This window comes from Schistocerca nitens, chromosome 7 (assembly GCF_023898315.1).
Source record: "Schistocerca nitens isolate TAMUIC-IGC-003100 chromosome 7, iqSchNite1.1, whole genome shotgun sequence".
NCBI classification, from domain to species: domain Eukaryota; kingdom Metazoa; phylum Arthropoda; class Insecta; order Orthoptera; family Acrididae; genus Schistocerca; species Schistocerca nitens.
The window spans coordinates 578,574,534-578,600,793 of NC_064620.1; the positions used below are offsets into that span (position 1 = coordinate 578,574,534).

At 38.9% G+C, this 26,260-nt stretch overlaps 1 protein-coding gene across 1 annotated transcript in view; it reads right to left on the bottom strand.

The window, feature by feature from the left end:
* Window positions 1-26,260, bottom strand: part of LOC126195756 (glutamate receptor 3-like) — a 123,144-nt gene that overhangs the window by 84,107 nt on the left and 12,777 nt on the right. The window contains exon 3 of the mRNA XM_049934384.1: window positions 13,326-13,432. Within this exon, the coding sequence (XP_049790341.1) occupies window positions 13,326-13,432 (107 nt within the window). The remainder of the gene's footprint in view (window positions 1-13,325; window positions 13,433-26,260) is intronic.

Below are 26,260 nucleotides of genomic sequence, written 5' to 3' on the forward strand. Positions count from 1 at the left end.
GAGTAATATACCGGCTGATCAAAAAGTCAGTATAAATTTGAAAACTTAATAAAACATGGAATAATGTAGATAGAGAGGTAAAAATTGACACACATGCTTGGAATGACATGGGGTTTTATTAGAACGAAAAAAAAAAAAAAACAAAAAAAACAAAGTTCACAAAATGTCTGACAAATGACGCTGGACAGCAAAATGTCATTGACTGCACATGACAATCGTGTATAAAAGGAGCTGTAATGAGAGAGAGAATCAGATGCGCCAGCAGTCGCAGCATGTTGACGTTACCTGAAAAGGCGCTTTTAGTGAAGCTGTATTATCAGAATGGGTAATGTGCTAGTTCAGGGTTACAATCCTATCACCATAGCAAGGGGATTCGAATGGGTAAAGGTCCCTTGACAAATTCAGCTGTGGCGAGAATGATTTCGAAGTTCGAAGACACGGGTTGTTTAGACGGTAGACCCTGTAGTGGCCAACCGAGCACAAGATGTAATGCTGATGAGACAGTTCAGGAAGAAATGGGAAGTCAGCGCTCGTGCAGTCACACATTGCACTGGCATTCTGTACACTACTGTTTGGTTGGCACTTAGGCGTACCCTCCGATGCTATCCATACAAAATCCATCGGCATCATGAACTGTTACCTAGCGATTTAGTGAAGCGGAGGGCATTTGCAGTGTGAACGTTTGAAAAGATGGCGGAACATGAGGAATGGATGAGTAACATGTTGTGGACCAACGAAGCTCATTTCACGCTCCGAGGGTATGTCAACGCCCACAACTACAGAATTTGTTCTACCGAAAATCCTAGAACTGTCGCGGAAACTCCATTGCACAACGAGAAAGTCATGGTAGGGGTTGGATTTACCACATCTACCGTTATTGGGCCTTTTTTCTTCATGGAAATGCATGATTCTGGTTTTGTGGCTGCTACCGTGACGGGTGAGAGGTACGCCGATATGTTATAGAATCGCATCATCCCCAGCCTGACTGATAAACACCTGCTGGAACATACGATGTTTATGCAGGATGGCGCTCCACCCCATATTGCTAGACGAGTGTTAGATCTCTTGCGTGCGTCGTTTGGTGATGATCGTGTGCTCAGCCGCCACTTCTGTCATGCTTGGCCTCCCAAGTCCCCAGACCTCAGTCCATGCGATTATTGGCTTTGGGGTTACCTGAAGTCGCAAGTGTATCGTGATTGACTGACATCTCTAGGGATGCTGAAAGACAACATCCAACACCAGTGCCTCACCATAACTCCGAACATGCTTTACACTGCTCTTCACAACATTATTCCTCGACCACAGCTATTGTCGATGAATGATGGTGGACATATTACGTGAGCATTTCCTGTAAAGAACATTATCTTTGCTTTGTCTTACTTTGTTATGCTAATTATTGCTATTCTGATCAGATGGAGCACCATCTGTCAGACATTTTTTGAACTTTTGTATTTTTTTGGTTCTAATAAAACCCCATGTCATTCCAAACTTGTGTGTCAATTTGTACCTCTCTATCTACATTATTCCATGATTTATTCAGTTTTCAAATTTATACTGACTTTTTGATCACCCAGTACTTATAAAAGCATTGGAATTTAATAATCTAACTTTCCTTTCCATTAGAGAAATGTGAACAAAGTATTTTTCCAGTGGTTTAGTTTTGCATAGGACACTTTGTGCTGAGTGCATTAGATCTCTGTGAAACAATTTCTGTGGTTGTTGATTGGCAACAAGATCATGTGCATAGCCTGTATGTAAAATATGTTCATGTGTTGATAAAATATAAGTTTTACCTTGTCTCTACACAATTTACCCACATCATTTTGCTGTGCTAAACTCAGAATCCTACAGCTTATGGGTTCATGGTGATGTGTTTTGTGCAAAAGTATGCAAAGTTCGTATAAAGTTGCATTGTCTGTACAGTGAATAAAAGTGACTGTTAAGATGAATACAACACAGGTACCACAAATAGAGCAGCTCGTAGGTTGTGAGAACTATGCAACTTGGAAATTTGCCATTGAGGTGTATTTGCATTTGAATGACCTGTGGGGCATCATAAATGGTACATCGAAATCTACAGAATCACGTTTTTCTGCTAAGGATCAAAAGTCAAAACTAATTATCCTTATGATTGGTCCAGTAAATTATGTTCACATTGAAAAGGCTACATCAGCAAAGGAGGTATGGGGCAAACTGAAAAACATATTTGATGATGGAAGTTTAACCAGAAAAGTAGGATTAACCCATGAGCGGATAACTACAAGATTGAACAAGTGCAATAAATGTGGATGAATACATGAATAAAATAATTTCAATCTCAAATTATTTGAGGAATATTGCTTTTGGAATTGCAGATGAATGGGTTTGCACTTTGTTGTTAGTTGGACTACCAGAGAAATATGCACCTGTGTTTGGAAAGTTTGGAAATACCTTGACAGTGGATAGTGTGAAGGCAAAGATTCTACAGGGTGTGAAAAATGAGCCAGTTTCTTATGATCCAAAGATAGAAATAGCATTGGCTTTATAATATAAATACAAGAAGAAGAAGAAGCCAATAAAATGTTTCAGATGACAGAAGATTGGACATTTTTCATCAGAGTGCAACGAAAGTTTGAGTATTCATGAAAAGAAGCATGTTAATTCTAGTAGTTCTGAAAGGAAAATTACCCATTTGTTTTTATTCTTTTAGTGAAGCAAGTGACAACCATGCAGAATGGTTTCTAGATCCAGGAACATTGTTGCATATTGTTGAAGCTCCATCGGTGTTCTATGATATTCACTCAAGGACTGACATTGGAATTTTCACAGTTGATTGGTCTAAGTTAAAATGTGAACTTTCATTTGCTAGTGAGTGGGAAAAAACAAATTGGTACTGCTCATGATGTACATTATTTGAAGAATATTGCAACTAATATGCTGTTGGTAAGTGAAATATCAAAGAAGGGTGACACAGTTATCTTTGATGTAGAGGGAGCCTAAATAATTGACTCGTGCCAATATTGTAGCTGCTGCAACTAATGTAAAATGTATTTTCAAACTAAATACAGTTAAAGATATTGCTGAAACTGGAAATCACCCTGTTTATACTGCAAAGAGTTTTTTGTGGTGTAGGAGACTTGGACATTTGAAATGACAAAGTATGGCCTCATTGAAGAATGTGGCAACTGCGATGTAAAACTCCGGAAAGAATAATGTAAATGTGAGGTATATTTGCAAGGGAAGCAGGCCAGAGCATCATTTAAATCAGATCTACAGAAGTCTTGCAACTCATTCACATATATCTCTGTCAACCTATGGAGAATAAATCCTTTGGAAGTAGTTACTATTTCCTGACATTCATAGGTTATTTTTCAAAGATACATTCACGCTTACTTCAGAGTACCAAGGATCAAGTGAGTGATATATTTGCTATTTATTGCAAAATGGTTGAAAGACAGATGGGGAGGAAAATTAAAATTATTAGATCAGACAATGGATCAGAATACGTAAATAGACAGTTTAAGGAATAGTTGAATGAAATGGGTATCAGGCATCAGAATGCCATTCACTAAAATCCCTTACAGAATGGAGTTTGCGAACATGCCAACAAAACTGTTGCAGAGAAGGAAAGAAGTATGCTAAGTGATGCTGAACTACCTAAGTATTTTTGGGCAGAGGCAGTGTCAACAGTTGTGTATTTAATTAACACCTACTGAAGCTTTGGGAAACATGACACTTTTTGAAGTATGAACTGATGAGAAACTGAATCGAAGGCACTTAAGTCTTTGGATATGAAGCCATGGTTCAGATTCCAAAACCATTAAGAGGTTAACAGGATACAAAATTACAGAAATATATTATGTTGGATACTGTGATGATTCAGAAGGATACAGATTTTGTAATCCTGTGACTAAGAAAATAATAAGCAATAGAGATTTAGTGTTTTTAGAGGATTAAAAACATAAAATAAAGTCAAAATAATACAGCAATTTAACAAAATATAAGGAGTAATAATGCTGAAGAAGATATGGAAACTAAAACAGGGGAAGATAAGGATGAAGAGCAAACTGATACACTACCTGATAGTGAAATTGAGGAAGAATATTCAACAGAGGAAGTCAATTTAAGGTGTTCTACTTGTATAATAAAACCAGAAAGATATCAAGACTACGAAATGTATCTTGCCCAAACCTTCAACAGTGAACCCACTGCAATAAATGAAGCCTTGGCAAGTACCAATGCTCAAAGTTGGTCAGAGTTGATGGGAAAAAAAATCATAATCATTTTTTATAATGATTCATATAAATGGGTTGACTTGCTTGAAAATAAAAAGGCACTAAGAACAAGATGGTATTAAATATTAAAAATCCTGAGAGTTCAATACTAAAATTCAAAACCAGATTGGTAGTTAAAGGATACTGTCAGAAATAAAGGACAGATTGTCATGAGACCTTCTCACCAGTGGTGAAATATTTATCATTAAGATACCTTTTGACTCTTGCAGTAAGGGAAGGCCCGTTAATTCATCAGATGGACTTGAAAACAGCCTATCTGACTGGAAAGCTGGGAGGGGAAATATACTTGATCCTACCTGAAGAAGTTAAAAGACCTTATCAATGAAAAAGAAAAGTTTGGTGTTCCAAGAAAGGCATGTACAGATTCAAAGGCATGCCACAGTCAGAAGCAGATCAAAGTATATGTTACAAAAGAAGCAGGAAGAAATTAGAATCAGGGCCATATGAGCAGATGATTTTTGTTTTTTACTTTGATCAACAGTGAAAATAAAATGGATCTTTTTAAGAAAAACAGTTACAGTCAGAATTTAATATGTATCACTTGGGTGAAGTTAGTTGATACTTAGGCATGAAGATTCTAAGAAGTACCAACAGAGAAGAATTATGGTTTGATCAATCTCTGTATACAATAAAAATCATAGAAAAATTCAGTATGGAAGAGTGTAAGCCTATTTCTACCCCAATGGAAAATAGTGCAAAACTGTTACTACCTGATGAGGGCAAGAAATGTAAGGAAAGTGTACCCTATTTGGAAGCTGTAGGAAATCTACTGTACTTGAACCAAACTTCCGGACCAGACATTGCATTTGCCACAAATGCTGTAAGCAAGTTTTGCAATCATCAAAGAGAAAAACAGTGGATGGAAATCAAGAGAATGTGCAGATATTTAAAGGGAACTGCAGATTATAAAAAGGGAAATATAAATTTAGAAGAGTTCAGTGATGTAGACTGTGGAAGCGAGCTGGAAAGCAGACCTGGAAGTTGCTTTAAAATAATGGGAGGATTGATATCCTGGTCACGTAAGAGACAGAGGACAGTTGCTTTGAGCACTGTGGAAGCTGAATATATGGTCTTATCCTCCACTATTGAAGAAGCTTATGTATCAGAACACTGATGGGTGAAGTAGAATGTCTTACAAAAATAAAACCAGCTGTGATATTTTGTGATAATATGAGAGCTATTAAGCTTGACAACCATAATGCCCCTAGTGTGAGACCGAAACATATTGACATAAAGTACTACTTTATCAGAGTTCATCTGGAGCAGGGAAGCATAACCATCAATTATCTATGCAGAGAAGGAATTATCAGATTTTATAACCAAGCCTCTCAATAAAGACAAGTTTCAGAAGTTGGTGAAACATTGTCTAACCTGTGAAGTGTTGTGTTTGGTATCTGAAAGATAGTTGTTCAAGGAGAGTGTTGGAGAAATGTGTGCATAGGACAATTTGTGATTAGTGCATTAGACCTCTGTGAAATATTCTGTGGGTGTTGATTGACAATGAGACCAACAGCATAGCCTATATGTAAAATATCTTCATGTGTTAATAAAATATAAGTTTTATCTTGCCCCTAAACAATTTTTCCACATCATTTCACATGCCAAACAAAGAATCCAACACTTTACCCACTTGCTGCTGCGATAATATCTCTCTTACACAATGAAACACCAGCAATTTCACTTTTTATCAAGATTGATAAGGAAATTGGTATTATTATTAAAATAGTTTATTTTTGGTTAAATTGACAGGGAAGAACATTATAAATTTACAACTGTCCCTTGTGTATGTATAAGATGGATCCAGCATTGGCTGCAGCAACTGGCACAGCACCAGGTTTGTTGCAGTTCCTCACTGGGATTGGTAAGGGAATCCTCCTTAAAATTTTTAACTGGATATAAAAAGCTAGATAATTTCCTGACTTGTGAAACGAATCTATTTTAATTCCTCATTTAAGCCAAGGAAGAATTGCATATGCCCAAGTAACTGACTTAGTGTTAGCCTCACAAGCTGTGTGGAGAAGGCCTTGGACCAGGCTGTCAGTTGCTGCTTATCTGGATCATAGAATTCAGGCAGCTCTCTAATCACCTTCAGTGTGAGTTCAAGAGCTATTGTTCAGTGTTCATAACCTTTCCCTATGAAGAAAGGTATGCAGTGGTTCTTCCTATGCAATTAACAGCTAACAGGTAATTTTTCAACTTTGAGAAGACTTTTGGCACTACTTGGACTTGAAGGCAACATCAGACAGTTCCACCATTGGGCTCCTGGAGATGTCTTCCTGTTTGTTAAGGTCATTCTTCTCCCCATGATATTTCAGATATTGAGCCAGTGATGTGCTATTAGGTCATTTTATACAAGAGGAGGGTGCCCCTCAAGGTAGTTGTTTATGTATTTGTAACAACTATTAATAATACTATGTCTACACTGAATTGCTCTTTATTTGTCAATGACTTTTCACTTTTTAGTTCATCTTCAAGTCTTGCAGGAGAGACATTCTGACAGATGACTGTTAAGAGACTGGGGGAATGAACACTAAAAACTAACAGAGAAACCTATGTTATCACCATGCTCTTAATCTTCCTGAATTAAAATTGAGGGACACAGTACTAAATTTTAGAGTCAGTGAGGTTTCGAGGCTTCACTTTTGATCAGAAACTTACATGGCTGTGAGACCTGAAGGATCTGATAACACAATCCCTCAGATTCATTAACTGCACATTGGACATGGGGACAAACCAAGCCTGCCTGATTCCGTTTTATAGAGCTTCTGTGCAGTCCTAGCTTCATTATAAATGCATATTGCAGGGATCAACCAAATCATCATATAACATATTGGATACGGACCAACATGAGAGAATTAACAGAACGAGATTTTCACTCTGTAGCGAGTGTGTGCTGATATGAAACTTCCTGGCAGATTAAAACTGTGTGCTGGACCGAGACTCGAACTCGGGACATTTGCTCTTTTGCAGGCAAGTGCTCTACCATTTGAGCTACCCAAACATGACTCACGCACCCATCCTCACAGCTTTACTTCTGCCACTACCTCGACTCCTACCTTCCAAACTTTGCAGAAGCTCTTCTGCGAAACTTGCAGAACTAGCACTCCTGAAAGAAAGGATATTGCAGACACATGGCTTAGCCACAGACTGGGGGATGTTTCCAGAATGAGATTTTCACTCTGCAGCTCTGCAAGTTTCGCAGAATAGCTTCTGCAAAGTTTGGAAGGTAGGAGACAAGGTACTGGCAGAAGTAAAGCTGTGAGGATGGGGCATGAGTTGTGCTTGGGTAGCTCAGATGGTAGAGCACATGCCCGTGAAATGCAAAGATCACAAGTTCGAGTCTCAGTCCGGCACACAGTTTTAATCTGCCAGGAAGTTTCATGAGAGAGTTAAATTTGTCATTTGGGCATTTAGAATAAGACCGAAAGCCTCTGCACTGAGCATGGGGAGCCAGTACTTCAGCTCAGACAACAACTACTTATAGTATGACAAGCATACAGATTGCATTCTGTACTTCTGTGGCCTGCAAACAACACTGTTGCTTGCCTACCCATGGATCACCTTTTCAGTAAGCATTTGTGAGCAACAAGGCCATTTGAGATGTGAGCAAAGAACCATCTTTTAAAAATGGGTCAAGCAAATATTAATGTTTTACACAACTGCATCAAATCTCTGCAAATCACTGAGAAGTGCATGGCAGAGGGTTCTTCCCACAGTACTTTCCCCATTCCATTCACATATGGAATGTGGGAAGAATGATTTCTTAAATGCCTCTGTACACACTGTAATTAGTCTAATCTTGTCTTCGCACTCTCTACAGTAGCAATATGTAGATTCATCACTAAAAGTTGGTTTTTTAAACTTAGTAGATGTTCATGGGACAGCTTGCTTTTGTCTTCAAGAGATGGCCAGTTAGTTTCTTTCAGCACTTCTGTGACACTTTCCCATTAGTTAAACAAACTTATGGCCATTTGTGCTGCCCTTTTTTGCATATGCTACATATGCCCTGACAGCACTATTCGGTACAGGTCACACACACTTGCGCAATATTTGAATGTTGCCAAAGTTGGAGTGAATTCTTAATAGATCCATAATTATTTAAAGTATGACCAATTCAAGAAAATTAAACAGTTCAAATATGATTTACAGCTACTTGTTTTGTAACAAGAGTGCTTTAAAGCACAAGTGGCACAACTCCACATTTCTTTTTTAGTTAGTGACAGGATCATGTGTAGAAAAAATTATTTTGTCAACTGCACAAATGGTGTGAGTTGTAGTCACCTACCAACTGCACAGGTAGCAGCACAAGTGGTCCAATTGGAAGTTACACCACTAGACATGTCACTGTAATCCAGTTGTGTTGACACACTGAGTACATTTGTTGTGTATTTATCATCAGACTCAGACCTATCCAGTGCTGCAGGCAAGAGATGGTTTTCTCTTATTTTTTGAGTAATTACTCTTAACTATTTAAAGTTTAATGTCTTTACAAGCTTTCATTACATCATAGTTTTGTATATTAAGTATAAATTAAGAGCCAAAACATGTTATATGGTTAGAAAGTAAATGTGTGCACAGCATAAACTAAAAATGTGGTTACACCACTAGTCCTGTCAACATTTATGCCTAGGGTGTATAGAACAGGTTGTACTTCTGGGTATCTGAGTCCATGACAGTAAGTAAAAGTAAACATAAAGTACAATAGAACCTGTATGTCTATTTCCTGTACCTTTATGAAAATCAGTGACTGATATGAATGTTCTGTAATTTTACATGATTTACCTATAGTAATTTCTTTGTTTCAGAGGATGACAAATTCAATCAAAGTGATGGTGATGAAGTAGAAGCAGTTGTAGAGGGCTGACCAAAGAGATGCCAAAAAAGAAAAATAAATGAGTGTCAACATGCTGAAGGAAAGAGAAAATATAATGCAGGGAAATCTTTTATCACAGGAAAAGCAAAAACTGTTGCAGGAAAAGAATTTAGTAATTCCAATTGCTGCTGTAAAAAATGTTTTAATAGAATTTAAGAGCAACCACAATGAAGTATGTTTGAGTCCTTTTAAAAAATTGGAACTTATTCTGCTCAAAATGCACAGACATGTGGCCTGGTAAAACAAGAAGCACCACAATTTCTTTGACCAGCAGTTAATGCCAAAAGGGAAAAATGTATTACTAATACATTTTATTTTACTATTGATGATAAAAGTGAAATTGTATGTAAAAGAATGATTTCTTGGAAACTTATAAAATATCTGATAGTAGAATCACCTGAGCCCTTAAGCAACTAAACTTGGCAGAGCCACAGGTGATGACAAATGAGGCAAGAAAGTTCCTGCAAACAAAACCCCTCAATAAAAAATGGTACTAGTAAGGGAGCACATCTCATCATTCCCCTCTTAGCACTCAAACTACAGATGAAGGCATAATCCAAACACTGTTATGTCAAAAAAATGGTTCAAATGGCTCTGAGCACTATGGGACTTAACATCTATGGTCATCAGTCCCCTAGAACTTAGAACTACTTAAACCCAACTAACCTAAGGACATGTCCAACAAAGACTTTTTGTCTGTTGAGAGCCTACTAAAAAAATTACCAAAAGGAAGAAAGGCAGTGAGGAGTATCCTGTGTCACGCTTAAACTTGCAGTAGGTCCAGCACCAGAAGAGTGAACTATTCACGATCCTTTTTAAGGACACTCTTTCACAATACATGCCATTTTATAAGTTTTTTGTAGCTTTATGCCAGCATCTAAAGAAGGGAAACCTGTCAATATTTGTAACATCAATCAGGGGAAGCCGTACAGAGATCTGCACCCTGTCACAAAGGAAACAAAAAATGACATGGTAGACCTTTCGACAACCTTTCGGCAGACATCCCCCTGGTTCATTACTACGAGAACCTTGTTTCCAGTGAGAATGCCATTGACTTGGGCCCACTACACAACTCAGATAAAAGTAGAATCAAACAGAGAAAAATCCAGGATGGAGTAATGACAATATTATGAAAAGGATAGTTGCTACTCACCATATAGCAGAAATGTTGAGTTGCCTACCCTCTCTCCACTTCATTCCTGTATGCTCTCACAAACATCACTTTACTGTCCCCCACCCTAACCCTTCTGTCCATCCCCCTACCTGCCCCAGCTTCCTCCTTACCTCCACCCTCAGATTGCTTCTCCCATTATGTGCAGCTGCTCACAGTCTGGCCTTGGCAGCCAGAGACTGTGTTCACATGTATGCGATACGCATTTGCATGTGTGCTTGTGTGTGTGTGTGTGTGTGTGTGTGTGTGTGTGTGTGTGTGTGTGTGTGTGTGTGTGTTGTCTAATAATTCCAATAAAGGCCTTTTTGACTGAAAGCTTACTTGTTTGACAGTCTTTTTGTTGTGCCTCTCTGCATCTCTGCTATATGGTAAGTAACAATTATCCTTTTCATAATTCATGATATTTTCAAACAAAAGCAATGATGATGAGTAGAAAGTAATGTTAACTGAGTGTGTTTAATTTATCAATACAGTATTTTTTTACTATCATGAATGTTTCTGTTGTCAACAAAATCTTCCATCTGGTTACAACACAAGTGGTATAACTACATTCAGACATTTGTACACCTACAAAAACATAGTAAATTTTCAAAAAAATGTAAATTTAAGTTAAAAATAAGTTTATTGTGGACATTTAAGATAAAAAACACAAAAAAGTACACCATGGATTTTTGTATAACAATTCTAATAAAACATTAAATATCTCAAAATAAAGATGATGTGAGTTACACCATTTGTTCTTTAAGGGGCTCCTGTATTAGCTGAGCACCACAGTTTTAACATTGTGTATACAAACATGTCAACATGAGATTTCTTAGGCTATGCAATCATTTTCCGTGATACTCTCTTCAGGAACCACCTGACATGTATGTCTACAGTATAATACACTGACTTGTATCTAATTCTGAAGGCAATGGTGTAGGGAGCAACCAAGACAAGACCAAGGAATACTGTTTCTCATATGCTCCAGTTCCTGATTACTCTTTTTGCCCTTCAACAATTGCATCCAAGAGAAAAAATTATACATTTTACAATACATTGGAAGCAGACAGAATGCTACAGGGTATCAGCATATGTGAGAATAAAGCAAAATGAGCAAACTGACATAGCAGCCAAGGACAACTGTTGTAGTCACAGATTAAACAATGTTACATTCTCTTGCAGACGTAAACTCACTATTGAGACAGAAGGTCATGCATCATTGGGGAGAAGAAAGACCAGAGTGAGGGATGTGAAACTGTTGATGGTGAAACTAAGTATCTGTCCATGGCATTTCTGCTTCTGGTTACAGAAATAAGATCAAGCCTCACTCATCGATCTACATATAGCACATAGTCTCTTACACAAAGCTTCTTGCTCCAGCAAGAGGATCCATCCATTTGTACTGCCTGTGTTGTATGCATTTTGGTATGTAGAATTTTAATTGACTGATATTTATATTCTGACAAAAGAGCAACTGCAACTTTGTGTTGATCTTCCTTCAGTTTTGCTTATATGCAAGATAAAAGCTCCGTCTTTAGGCCACAAGTGGCCCTTCCGGGACCGTCCGGCCGCCGTGTCATCTTCCGAGGAGGATGCGGAGAAGGAGGGGCGTGTGGTCAGCACACCGCACTCCCGACCGTTAGGACGGTATTCTTTGACCGAAGCCGCTACTAATCGGTCGAGTAGCTCCTCAATTGGCATCACGAGGCTGAGTGCACCCCGAAAAATGGCAACAGCACATGGCGGCGGGATGGTGACCCATCCAAGCGCCGGCCACGCCCGACAGCGCTTAACTTCGGTGATCTCACGGGAACCGGTGTAGCCACTGCGGCAAGGCCGTTGCTATATGCAAGATAAGTGGGGTAAAATTTATATAACTTTATGTATTGCCTAAACTCCTGTCTAAGATCATATGCTGTAGCTTTTACTGTCACACAGACTGTCTGGCTCATCCTTTTTAGTCTAGTGATAAGCTAGTGTCATTTTCTACTGTTCTACTTTAGATTGTTCTTTGTACATTTCTATTTTTATTGAAAGTCTTAGAATTAAAAAAATAAACTGATTGCACAGTGTGAGTATGTGCATGGGAGGGGACATTTTAAGCTTCTGGTATTTATGGAACTAGCATATTTTAAATCTTACTGACCATTTTCCAGTTTATCATTTCGTTTCTTTTAATCACACTCCCCTCATAAGAGTAATTGTAGACACTTAAGACTTAGTTGTCATGTTCCACACAAATATATCATCATCATCAGACTATTATACTGGAACAAAGGAAATTACTCATATCATTTAAAACAGGCTGGGTTTAATGAGCTTTCCTTAGATTTGACATCATTTCATTTACATTTTGCCACTGCTTGGATAAAATAAATTTAGAATAAAAATATTTTCTTCTTTCTACATGCAATCTTTAAACCAAGATGTCAGGTGATTTTACATTTGGCTTAAAAGTGAAAAACCTATCAACATACTGAGTTCATACTATATGGATACCACACTTTAGTTCTGTATATTTTAATTTTCATGATGCAGAGTACTTCTAAAGTCTAACAATGTTCAAATTCTGATCATAGATCATCTGTTAAACGTAATCCATTAAACGCTTGAAAAATCAATTAAACCCTTGAAAAAGGAAAGAAAAAAGCTCTTCAGAGATTCATCAAAAAGTGGTTGCATATTCCTTAGTCCTCAGTAATATAATATCTGGAAAGGCCTACTGCACAATAAGCTAATGCCATCCACACTAGTCAAAACTCTAAAATGAATGAAGAACAGAATTTTCATTCACTTTATTACTACAGAAAATTAAGTCTATAAAACAAAAATTGATGCTTCAGTTTCTCAGCAAAAACAAATACCTTGACCATGTAAATCTTAGTCCTACATTCCATTTAAGGATATTTATGTTACTGGCTTCTTTGCATAGAACAAGCATTTTTCAACTTATTGTCATTCCACATAGAAAATACAAAAGTTCATTTTCACTACAGATTCATATTATCGATACTTTACTACTTACGTGGAATTTGTAAGCTCAATCAGAGTTCTGAACAAGTTCCCAAAAAATCCACCTGTGACTGCTTCCTTTCCATTTTCATGTCCAACTTGGATATAAAAGTTATTCACCTAAGAATAAAATGTATGATTTCATTATTGAGAGCTGTCTTGGAACTGTGATGATGATCAAGTTTAATTTCTGCATTTACATTTATACACATACTCTGCAAATCACTGTGAAGTGAGGATACTTAGCATGGTACCATATGTTAGGGTTTTTTCTCATTTCAGTTGTGTATGGTGTGCAGGAAGTTTGACTGCTTTGGGTGCCATAATTAGTCTCATTTTGTCTTCGTGGTCCCTACAGCAAGGAAACGTAGGATTCACATTATCTCTAGATTTTTCACTTAATACAGTTTCTTGAAATTTGTTAGACTTTTGAGGCATAATTTGCATCTGTCTTCAAGTGTCTATCAATTAATTTTCTTCATTACTTCCCATGATGCTCTCCTGTCAGTCAAACAAACCTGTGACCATTTGTGCCACTCTTCGGGCAATATTCTAACAAAGGACACACGAGTGATCTATAAGCAGTCTCCTTTGTAGGCTAACTGAGTTTTCCATTATCCTCCTAATGAACCATAGCCTTCCACCTGCCTTACCTACAGCTCAGCCCGTGTGATCATTACACCTAGATATTTGCATGGGTTGACTGATTCTAAAGAGACAGATGAGGGAGCAAGGAGAGATAGTACATCTTGCTGTAAGGCACTGTTGCCACTGGTTTATACACCCATATATACACTGTCACATATGTGAAGTAAGCAATAAGTGAAAATGTTAATAATATAGAAGGTACATCTACTCACCAAGTAGTATCATGTTAAAATATAATAAAATATGTATGCAAAAACCAGGTGCTAATTCTTCTGGCAGTACAGAGCCTAAGTTTGGAGGAAAAGTGGCAGCTTACCAGACAAGAAATATGGAAGGAAATGACTTGGTATTGCAGAAGGTTTGCTAAGGCTTTAGAAGTAGCAGAAAGCATAGAAGGCAAATCAGAGATGAGTGGAAATATATCATAAATGGGGCAAAAAGAGAGTCAAATCTAGTGTGGGAAAGAGAGAGATACAGAATTTAAAATATTGATATGAAAAGAAAAGATATTGAAACACTAAGATAAGAAAAGGAGAATAAGACCAAAAAATTACATGTGGCCAGTTAGGTACTGAGAACTAAGCACATGCTGTAACACAAGTCTCTTTTAAAAGTTCTGAGGAACTGACATTGGGAGTGAGAATCAAAACAGTACACATTGCATCACAGTCATGATTAATGCATGCTCTGCAACAGGATGCTGTCTATTGACACCATATGCTTTTTGTGAAAGTTTGCTTTTAACCTGACTGATAGATTGATTGATTTATTTCTTTATTAATCCATGTAACAATTTACATTGTGTGGATTTCATCAGCAAAATCATATACAATATAAAATACCTACAATTTATACACATAAAATTAATATTTACACACATATTTGAGGTATCTTACATTTGTTTTATATCCTTATCTAATTTTCTTATGGTACTGTACAATTCTGGATTTCATATTATAACTATTTCCTCATGTATTACAATGCAGGCTACTTTAATTACACTACATATTTTAATTCAGATAGTCTGTTACTGCGTAATAACTTTTATTTAATAAAAAAAAAATTTTTTTTAACTGTCCAATTGTGTCAATATCTTTTATATTTTGGGGTAATTTATTATATAATTTAATGGCATTGTACAACAAGCTCTGCTGAGTTTTAACTTCATTTTTCCTCTCTAGATGCAGATTGTATTGGTTTCTAGTTTCATAGCTGTGTTCTAAAGAATTTTTTCATATAGCAGTCAATATTATTATTATTAGTATTATTATTATTATTATTTTACATACATAATACTTTGAAAAATGTTTTTACAGGGGACAGTTAGGATTTCCAGCTTTTGGAAATGTTGAAGGCAGTGAGCCCTACTGCCACTCTTGGTTATTATACGAATTGCTTTTTTCTGTAATTTGAAAACTGTTTGAATATTTTTACTGTTGACTCCCCAAAATATTATTCCATAGGTAATAACAGAGTGGATATAAGAGAAATATACAGATCTGACACATGTAGTATCACACACTGCAGTCAGAATTCCAAGAGTATAGCATGCTGTAGCGATTCTGTTACTAAGTATTTTAATATGTTCTTCCCACTTTAATTGACTGTCAACATGCATACCAAGAAATTTTGTGTAGTCTACACATTCTATAGTTTCATCGTTTAACTTAAAGTTGTTATAGTGTGGTTTTTTGCAGACATAGAAGTTAACAGCATTTGGTTTTGTTTTTTTTAATTCAGTGTTAGTTTATTATTGGATGCCCACTCACGTACGCTGTTTAGTGTTTGTTCGGGTTTTTCTTTCAGTGCATCTGGTGGTTTGTCACTGATTAGAACATTTGAGTCATCTGCAAACAATATTGTTTGTCCATGCTTGGTGCTCTGTGGGAAGTGATTTATGTAAATGAGGAATAGTATTGGGCCAAGGACACTACCCTGTGGGACACCTATATTTACATAATTTGGGTCTGAAGTATACTTTACAATGTAGTTTGAGCAACTTGAAAAATGTTAGATTTCAGTTATCTGTCTTCTATTTTTAGATATGACTGGAACCACTTTTTCACAAGCTCCCTTATTTCCAGTTCATCTAACTTATTTAACAATATGTTGTGGTCTACTGTATCAAACGCTTTGGTTAGATCAAGAAATATACCTGTTGTGTAGTTCCCTTTATCTAATGCTTCTAGAATGTGAGGTGTGCTGTTGCTGATTCTGTGCTTTTTCCTGATCTAAATCCAAACTGGTCAACAGACAGTAAGTTGTATTTATTTAAATAATTCATTAGCCTATCTTTCGTAATAGTTTCTAATATTTTTGCAAAACATAGAGTAGAGAAATTGGCCTATAATTTTCAATTTTTCCTGCATCACCTTTTTTGAAGAGAGGTAGTAATTTAGCATATTTTAAATAGTCTGGAAAGTAGCCCTGCTTGAAAGATTGATTTATAATATCAAGTAAAGGTGGAAGTAGGCTCTTGATACAGTCCTTAATTATAAAAATGGGGACTTCATCCAGACCAGCTGAGTTTTTGTTTTCAGTTTGCTGACTGCTTTATAGACTTCTTCCTGTGTTGTAGGGAATAACCCCATTGAGTGTGATACACCATTATTTGGCTTTTTGGCCTGAGGGGCTGTAAGAAAATTTTCCTGTAATTTTATTCCTATGCTACTAAAGTAATCATTTATATAGTTTGCCAAATGTATTGGGTCTTTTATTAGAGTCCCTTCCTCTTTGATTTTCAAGTTTGACAGATTCATTTTCCTGGTACCAGTTTCCTGCTTCACAATCTTCCATACTGCCTTATTGTTGTTTTCAGCAGAGAGCACCAGTTTGGAGTTATGAGCTCTCTTTGCTGTAAGCAATATTTTCCTATATGTTTTCCTATATCTTTTACAAAAGAGTGAGAAAGCAGGATTAGTTTGGCTGTGTTTAATGGAGCTCAGGTACTTTAGTGTTTCAGACGATTTTTTGATGCCTTTTGTGATCCACTTGTTTTTTCCTGCTGTTGATAATGGACATAATACTTTAGGAAATGTTTCTTCAAAATTTAATTTAAACAACATCATGAAATTTTTGAATTTTTCATTTGCATCTACCTCTGAGTATACTGAGTTTCATGTTTGTTTAGAAAAAATTCGTCTGTAAATATGCATTTTCTTTGTTCCTTCTGGAGCCACTTTTATATTAATGATTTGACCTGAGTGATCAGATAATCCTAGCTCTGCTACCACCACCTCACAGTTTTCTTTGCCTAAACCTGTTAATACCTTATCAACAGCTGTCTTTGAGTATTTTGTTATTCTGGTTGCACTGTTAACCATTGGAACTAGATTGAAACTTTGAGCAAGACTTTGTAATGAGTCCCATGTAGAATCAGGATTCAGTTTATCTACATTTAGGTCTCCACATATGAGAATGTGATTCTTTGGAGTGGATATCTTATCAAGAACATGATTAAGTTTGGAGAAAAAGATGTTGAAGTCTCCACTAGGAGATATGTATATACATAAGATAATCAAATTCCTACACCTGTATTGGTCCCTGATTTCAACTGCCGCCAGTTCAAAATGTTGCTCTTCACTGATTACACCTAAATCACTTCTGGTCTTATACTGATAATTTTGTTTTACATAAATACAACACCCTCCACACTTCATAGAAGTCCTACAGTATGCACACACTAAATTATAAGACTGCAAGACTAACTGATTAATTTCAGCCTCATTGCACCAATGCTCAGTGAGACAAACAACTGAACACTCCATCTCCACTTTTAGCTGTTGGGTCTTATTTGCTAGGGAACATATATTTTGGTGAACAACTGTTAAGTCATTTTTGCCAACACTGTTTGCATTCCCACTTTTTTTCGTTTTAATGTTGTTCTGTGTTGGTTCAACTGCTTCCTTATTACGATTACACTCGCGTTTTTTGTTTGCTTATGGTATTCTTGGATAGTCACCCTGTGCAGACCATATTAGTTTCCCTTATTTTTTATAATTTTACATAAGTCCAGGAGCATTTTGCTGAAAGCCATTGCACCTAGTCTGTCCAGGTGCAGGCCATCCCTACCCAGACATTTGTCGTTGAGAAATTTATTTGGGTCTACAAATACAACACGAAGTTTGTCATAGACAAGCTGGTCATTATTTTGTCAAATAATGACATTTTTGAAGAGCCAGTGCTGTTGTGTGTCACAGAGTGTTTATAATGTACAGAAGCAACCAACCACAATTTAGTTTTGGTTTACCTTAATGAAAAATCACCATTACTGGTTTCAAATTTGCACATTTGTCATCATATGTCTCACATGATTTTATCAGAACACACTGTATTTGATTTATTTGTATGTGTGTTGCCCCAGGATGAATGAATCAAATGGTAGTACTACAATGTTATGCAGTTATGATGAATAATCACACAACACTGATACAATGTAGCGTAATTTTACTAACAAAAGGAGTGTACACTTCAGGAACATCCAAATGCAACACATTTATATGGTGAACAAGAGTCAGAGGGTTTTGTGCAAGGTCCTGGTTGACTGCCAGTGATGATGTTTGTCAGTACAATGTTCCCACAACATGATGTGTTGATTTACAGGTGGTTTACCCTATCATAAACAAAAAATATGATTTCAAACTGAATTTCAGTTGATCATGGGACAGGTCACATGTAAATCAATGTACAATGTGTTTTGAAACAAGTATCCAAGACATCTAACAGTGGATGTTTAAATTAACTGCTGTTTCAAAAAAGTAAACCAAAACAAAATTGTTACTGGTTACTCATATATGCTATAAATATGCTGCCTGCATGTTATGCACATGACATACCTGGTGGTTGCCACTGAAATATAAAATGCTGGATGATAGTCACACATAAAATGGTATAAGCATGATTTTTTTCACAAGGACCTCTTCCTTTGAGAGTACATTTTTCTCATAAAAGAGCAAAGGTAATTTTAAGAAGGATGCATAGGAGAATTTCACCAGGGATAACCAAACAGATCATATTAAATGAAAGTATTAATTCTCTACCATATCAATTAACCTTTTGAACATTAGACCTATGATTGAACCGTGTCACATACAGTTCCATCCAGAAACACAGTCTGAGACACCACCACTCACACAAAGCCACCTCTTATAAGCTTTGTAATAGTTCTTGGCATACTACATTGCTTCACCATACTTTCTCGAGTTCTTACCACATGGCTACAACTTATCCATCATCATGATAGTTACCTAAAAACCAGCTCACATTGTGGTGAAACTTTTTCAGATTGTCAGTAACATCATTGCTTCATTGTCTTGAAAAAATATTTTGACAAGTTCCCTACTTTCTGTGTTCAGGAAAAGTCCAGATTTCTCTATGGACTGTGCTCCTTCTTTGCCTAACAAATATTTCAGACCAACTGTATATCTCTGGAAATGTGATCCTGGCCTGGGATGTAGTTGGGGGGGGGGGGGGGGGGGGAGTCAGGCAGTGTCTAAGAGCCCATTCATGGTGCTGTCTGTCTCTTCCATCCACCATTTTTTTTTATTGCAGCATCAGAAGCCAAACATTACATTTGATGTCTTGTTCCATCTTTATTCTTTCCATTGCCCACTACTTTACTTTTCTCTCTGAGTAGTTGTCCTTGTAGAGAATTTCTCACAGGTCTTGTTAAGTTGGCAAACATAACTGCAGAAGGCACAAGCTCCTGGCACCAGGGCAATGAGAACAGTACTGCCAGATAGAACCATCCCTGAGTACTTAGGAAAGGTAAAATAAAAGGCAGAAGATAAAGTAAAAGTTACAGTAACATAAAAGGTAAGGTAAGATAAAATGTTAGATAACGTAAAGTGTAAGGTGAACCAAAAGGTAAGGTAAGAGATATAGTAAAAGGTAAGGTAGGGTGAAAGGTAAGTGAGCAATAGTAACCATTAAATGAAACAACAAGTTTACTGTTACTAGTTACCATTTTATTTATTTTCATAACGCGTTTCAAAGGTTTAAGCCTCCACCATCAGATGGATTTACATTAGTCAGTATGACATTTGTGTGTGTGTGTTGTGTGACGATTTTTTGGAGGAAATTGTGGTGCTGCCTCCAGTAGTCACAGGTTCCTTTTGCTGTTGTAACACATGACATGTATACTGTCACATTTGTAAACATTTGATTACACACAGTGGTCACATAGTGGTCACAGGTTCCTTTCACTGTCGTAACAAATCACATGTATACTGTCACATTTGTAAACATTTGTTTACAAATGTAACAGTATACATGTGATGTGTTATGACAGCGAAAGGAACTTGTGACCAATCGAGGCAGTGCCACTAGTTCCTCCAAAAATCATAACACAACACACACACAAATGTCATACTAACTAATGTAAATCCACCCAATGATGGATGTTTAAACCTTTGAAACATGTCATGAAAATAAATAAAATGGTGACTGGTAACAGTAAACTTGTTGTTTCATTTAATGTCAATAACAGTCACGGTAAAGCCTAACCTAAAATGTTCGCATTTAAAGCAAAAGTAAACAATTTACATAGTCATTCAAGCCCATTGTAGTTAATTTAATCCACTAACATAAACAGTTATAATACTCAGTCCTTATAGAGAGAACTCTATGTTTCAATTTCATCCCTGCCATTGGTATTTTTATATGTCTTGACACTTGCTAGATTAATAAAGTTCTTGCTGCTAACTCATTCTTCCCATCACTGTGTTTCCTCCACTGCAATTGTGAGTTCTATGCCAGCAATTTTTGGAAGATCCTTCATATTTACTAAAACATGAAAAACATTAGCTATAGTATGGTAATGGAAAATAGTTCAGCATTATAGAAATGTATATAAACCACTATTCATTAAAACTGTAGCACCAGGAAGAACAGAAAATTACAAAATTTTACTTGTTGGCCATAGACAGAGTAGCTAGAATGACACATGAATAAAAATCATAGAAGATTTGGGGTATACAGGGTGCTACATGTACTACATACAACTGTCAACTATGGCACTGAGAATAGTTCTAACTTATCTCAGCATCGAGTTAATAGATACAGACATTATTCCTCGCTGCTTCAACTCTATGCCAGAGTTGCCAGCTGTAGTGGCTGGTAAGTACTGGTGTGCCATGCTCTTGGGAACCTATGACCAGATGTCTTCAGGAGAACATGCTGGCTGCAGCAACAGTTAAACACCCTCTGCATCTGGGTAGATCAGGACAGCGTGGGCAACACACACACTTGTATAACCTCATGGGAAGATAACATGTCAGAGACCTTAAAGATAGGGCACAATGACCTGCCTTAACACATCAGAAATACACTTTCAGAAAATCAAATTATTACACTCTTTTAGAGGTTTCAAGTTCACTCAAGAAATATATGCAGAAGTGCTATTTACCTGTAAGTGTAATAAAATGATTACATTTACAGGTCGATAGCACAAGTGGTTCTGACGTCCCAGGTATCGACCCATGCTGAAACATCCATATTATTATGTGGTGTAGCCTCCATGGGTGGCAGTTCAGGTACTGACTCTAGCATCCCATTGATCATACAGATGGCAAGAACTGTCCTGTGGTACATTATACCATGCCTGCTCAACCTGTTCATGTAGTTCTGTAAGAGTTGTAAGCTGACGAGTCGCACAAGGCACTACTCATCCCATCGTATCTCACATATGCTTAATTGGAAATGAGTCTGGAGATTGTGCTGGACAGGAAAGTTATTGCACATCTTACAGAGCACACTGGGTTCCATTGGGCAGTTTGTGGGCAAGCATTATTTGTTGGAACAACATATTCTACAAACATTCTGTATGTACCGAACACTGATTGGCATCTCCTCCAGGAACACCAAAGATGAAAGAGAGTTGTAGCTTATCACATTCCAGACCATAAGGGTAAAGGCAGTGTGTCTTAGACAAATGCACTCTATGAGACAGCATTCGTAGATACATGTCATACATGCAAACAACCAACAGCTGTAGGCAGGCAGAATCTGCTTTCATTGCTGAAGAACACGATGCACCATTTCATCTTCCAAGTGATCCTGTAATGGCACCAGTCAAGATGTGCATGTCAGTGCTGTGGCATGAGTGGAACATGAGCCCACTGCTAATAATCGGTTAGTTCACAACAGTTGGTGTTGACACATCTGGGCTCACAACTCCTCTTATCTGTACTGTGGTAGCTGTACAATTTGCCACTGCCGCCCTTACAATACAATTATCCTGGTTGGCATCTGTGCTGTGTGGACATCCAGAACCTCATCTGCAGCTGTGAGAATGTTCATGCGACCACTGATACCACCATTGTTGCACAATTGACGCAGCATGGGCAACCTGTGTGGCAATTTTCCAAAAGGAAAATACCACCACTTGGAGGGTCACAAAGTAACCATTTTCAAAGTCACTTGGTTGGCTGTAGGAAGCACAAGTGCATCTCTAGGCATGGTTGCCTGCTTCCTTCACACATTACATCACATGGAGCCTTCTGGCTGTGAGCATTCCCTATTAACAGGTACACATAGATTGCTGTCTCTGAATTAAAATCAACATCATCTTTCCAGGTTTACTAATCTCTTTTTTCCAACTGTGTATGATGCCTGTTGCCAAAATTAGGAGCTATGTGAACCAGAGTGATCATGTAACACACCAAACACCACATCATACCTTCATGCCAGGTGCTGAGCCTGTGTAATGATGATTAAAGCAATCTGGCCATGTTCATTCCCCTCAGGGCTTTCTCACATGAATAAATCCATTGTGACTGGTGTATACAGAATCAGAACTCAACAGAGAAGACACTGGTGCCGTTCCTATATCTAGGTTTGTCTTTGGGTGCACCACTGTTGGCCCACCACTCTCTATTGCTGCATCAAGGGAACTTGTAATGGTGGTCATTGTTCTAACAGTCCGTGGGTGTCCACATAACATTGCACTTTCCCTGCAGGTACTTGTCTTCCTGCAGACTCATTACCTGACTTAAGATATGTTATGTGCCTGTAAAGTAATACACAGCCAAACAAACAATGTGTTCATCCTCTCTTGCACTAGAAGCTCAGGATTGCGTGAACCAGGCTCCCAGCATCAAGCTTCATACACCTATAGGCAATAGAAGCAGCTCAAGGAGGCACAGCTGGTGAAGCTGGTGTGGAAAAACTCAGTAGCACTCCTCTTGTTAAAAAAACTGTGACAGAACACTGACACCAAATGTGGGATAAGAATTCTGCAGTTTTTGCATACTGCCACAAAATTTGGCAGACAACAACTCAAGCCACATGGCATTGGCGGGCAAGCTGCCAAGAGCATGGCCGGTGGAGTCTGGACTGGGTAGGCCACAAATCCTTTACAGTATTTGTTTGGCATTGACTGATGGCCCAGAAAAACCTGTTATAATCAGGCGTTTTAAACCCATAGTCAATACAAGCGGCTCCAGGAGATGTAGCTCAGGAAGCTGGCATGGAAAAATATGGTAACACTCCTCTTGGTAAACACACTGTGACAGAATACTGACAGCAAATATGGGATAAGACTTCTGCAGTTCGTGCATGTCCCGGCAAAAAGTGGCAGATGACAAGCCATGTGGCATTGCATGGGTGAGCTGCTGAGAGCACAGCTCTGGGTGTTACCTCATTTGAGCAGAACAGGAGAATGCTCGAGCGATGGTTTGGCATGCCTCACATCCAGAAAGTGTGACCATCTAAGTTCTTCCTCCAGTGGAAGTGACCAGTGAGGATGTTGGGGCGCTGGTTTCCAGTCTGCATAGCCCATTGTCTGCTGCTATAGATGGAAATAATGGAAGAAGTTACCACACAGTTCCCCCTTTTGAGAGGAAAACACCGATGTCAACCAACCCGCACAGAGCGGTGTTTGAAGGCGAATGATAATGCTTGCTGGGGAGGGGCCATGCTTATGCTTGTGCTGTGGTTTCCCATGAGAGGAGAGGCATGGGCAGCTCCTACACATGGCGTTGGGAGTGTGTGAAGTAGCATCATTGCTCCAGTTGTGCAGGTGCTAGTGGCAGTGGTGACAACACTCTCTTGGGTGTGGCAGGTGCCTGTGGAGGCGGGGTGCTGTCTACATTGGCTGGCAGCTGCAAAAAGGTACTGTGATGTTGATGTCCCAGGCACTGCGGCATGTATCACTCATGTAGTTGGTTAGTGGCGAACCAGAGGCAGCGTCGGCTGGTAGTGTGTCGAATACGGCATCAGGAGTGGCAATGCCGGTGGCACGTCGGGGACAGCGCAAAGGACAGTGTTGGCCTGCATCATATTGGGTGTGGTGCTGATGGTGCTGCAACTGGATCCAGTGGCAGGTGGTAGCAACTCCTCCTCCATGGTACATTCTCTTTGGTTGGAGGGCGCTCTAGGATGTAGGCTGGCTTGAGCCTGTCCATGGAGATGGTTGTCACAGTCCCATTCAGACAAATGGAGAATGTCTTGTCCCCATATCACAGCATCTGGTGCAGGCCTGAATAATGATGGCAGAGTGGTGGCTGGTATGCATCCACCCGAAGCGTGATATGTGTGCACCCTGTGAGGTCACAGTGGATGAAGGTACGGTGCTCACAATGGCATTGTGGAGGTGTTGGTTGCAGCTGGACCATGTAGCCCTGGAGCTGCTGCATGAAACCTGGGATGGTGCAGTGAGGAGGGAGTGGGGTCACTTCCAAAAAACTGCCAGGAATGGCAAGTGGCTGTCCATAAACCAGCTTGGCAGCAGACGTTCCCAGGTCAGTGTTGTGTGCAATCTGCAGGCCTAGAAGTACCAGGGGTAGGGCATTGGGCCATTCAGGAGAATAACGTGTAAGGTAGCTTGAAGTGTGCAGTGGACACCTCCATCATGCCATTTGCTGCAGGGTGGTAGCTGGTGGTATGGTGGAAATTGGAGCCACGGGTGGCTTTCAGAGATCTGAAGAGGGTCGAGGTGAACTGTTGCCCATGATCAGTATTGATGTTGTGTGGGCAACGGAAGCAGGACACCTAGGTCTGAACAAAGGCTGCAGCCAAACTTTCAGCTGAAATGTTGGGGATTGTGTGGCCTCTGGCCACCTAGTAAATCCGTCAGTAATTCTCAGCAACTATCAGAGGATAGTGGACCGACAATGTCAAGGTGAGCTTGTGTGAACCGGTGTTGTGTGGGAGGAATGGCAACCGCAAGGGAGTGAACATGTTGTCCGACCTTGGTGCACTGGCACTGTTTCATGAGGTTAGCGGAAGTGAGGGTGCCTAGGCATTCAAGTCCTTGGACATGGTCAAATGGCACTTTTTGGAATGTAGGAGGGAGATAGGGGCAGGGGCAATTGTTGGAACCATCAGGTCATGAAAGATTCATCAGGACATCACATCAGATCTTATGGTTGGAGCGAGGTATGGATCTTAGCTGGAGGTTCAGTCCAGAGTCTGCATTCTGAAGGGCATGGGCCAGGTCTGGGTCTTCCTCTTGAGCAGCTGCCAGGGCACTGTAGTCTAAGGGTTGGGTGATGGCGCAGAAGTAGCTAAGGCAATCTGCTGCAGTGTTGTGGATGCCAGCAACATGCTGGACATTGGTAGTGAATTGTGCACTATGCTCCTGTAACCTACACTGTTGAGCTGAGATCTGGTCTGCAAACATCAGAGGTGAGGGGGCAGTTGTCTGTGAAGTTCATAAAGACAAGTCCCTTGACTGAAGATTGGAAGCAGTGGACAGCTTCATGGACCACGTGCAGGTTGCAGTCATAGGCACCCAAGCGGTATTGTGTATCAGAAAGCTTGGATATGAAGAAGGCAAGCAGTTGGCAGATGTTGTCCATGTATTGTTGTAGGATGGCTCTGATGGCTGTCAGGCTCATATCCATCACTTGTGCGAGGGGAGTATTAGGGTGGGGCTGGGCCAAAAGGGCCACATTGTCGAGGTCCCATTCTGTTTTTTTTTTTTTTATGCTCTTGATTGTGGCCTTAGTCCTAGGAACCAGCTTGGTGCCTTTGTTTTTATCATCACAGAGTGCTGTAGTAAGCAGCTCTTGGGTGGCAGCAGTGTCCTTAAGATGGCAAAAGAAAAAGTTGACAATGCCAATGAAATGCAATAGGTCCTTGAAGGTAGTAGGACATGGAAAGTCTGCTACTGCCTTTATTATCTCAGGGAGGTGTGGGAGCCAGCGGCTGAGACTAAGGAATTTGACCTTGCTCACCCAAAAATGCGTTTTGCTGATTTGAGGATCACTCCAACTATCTGTAGGCAGGAAACATTTTTGAATAGATGTTGGTGATGCTCAGCAGTCTCTGGAGTAGATGAGTATATCATCCAGGTAGGTG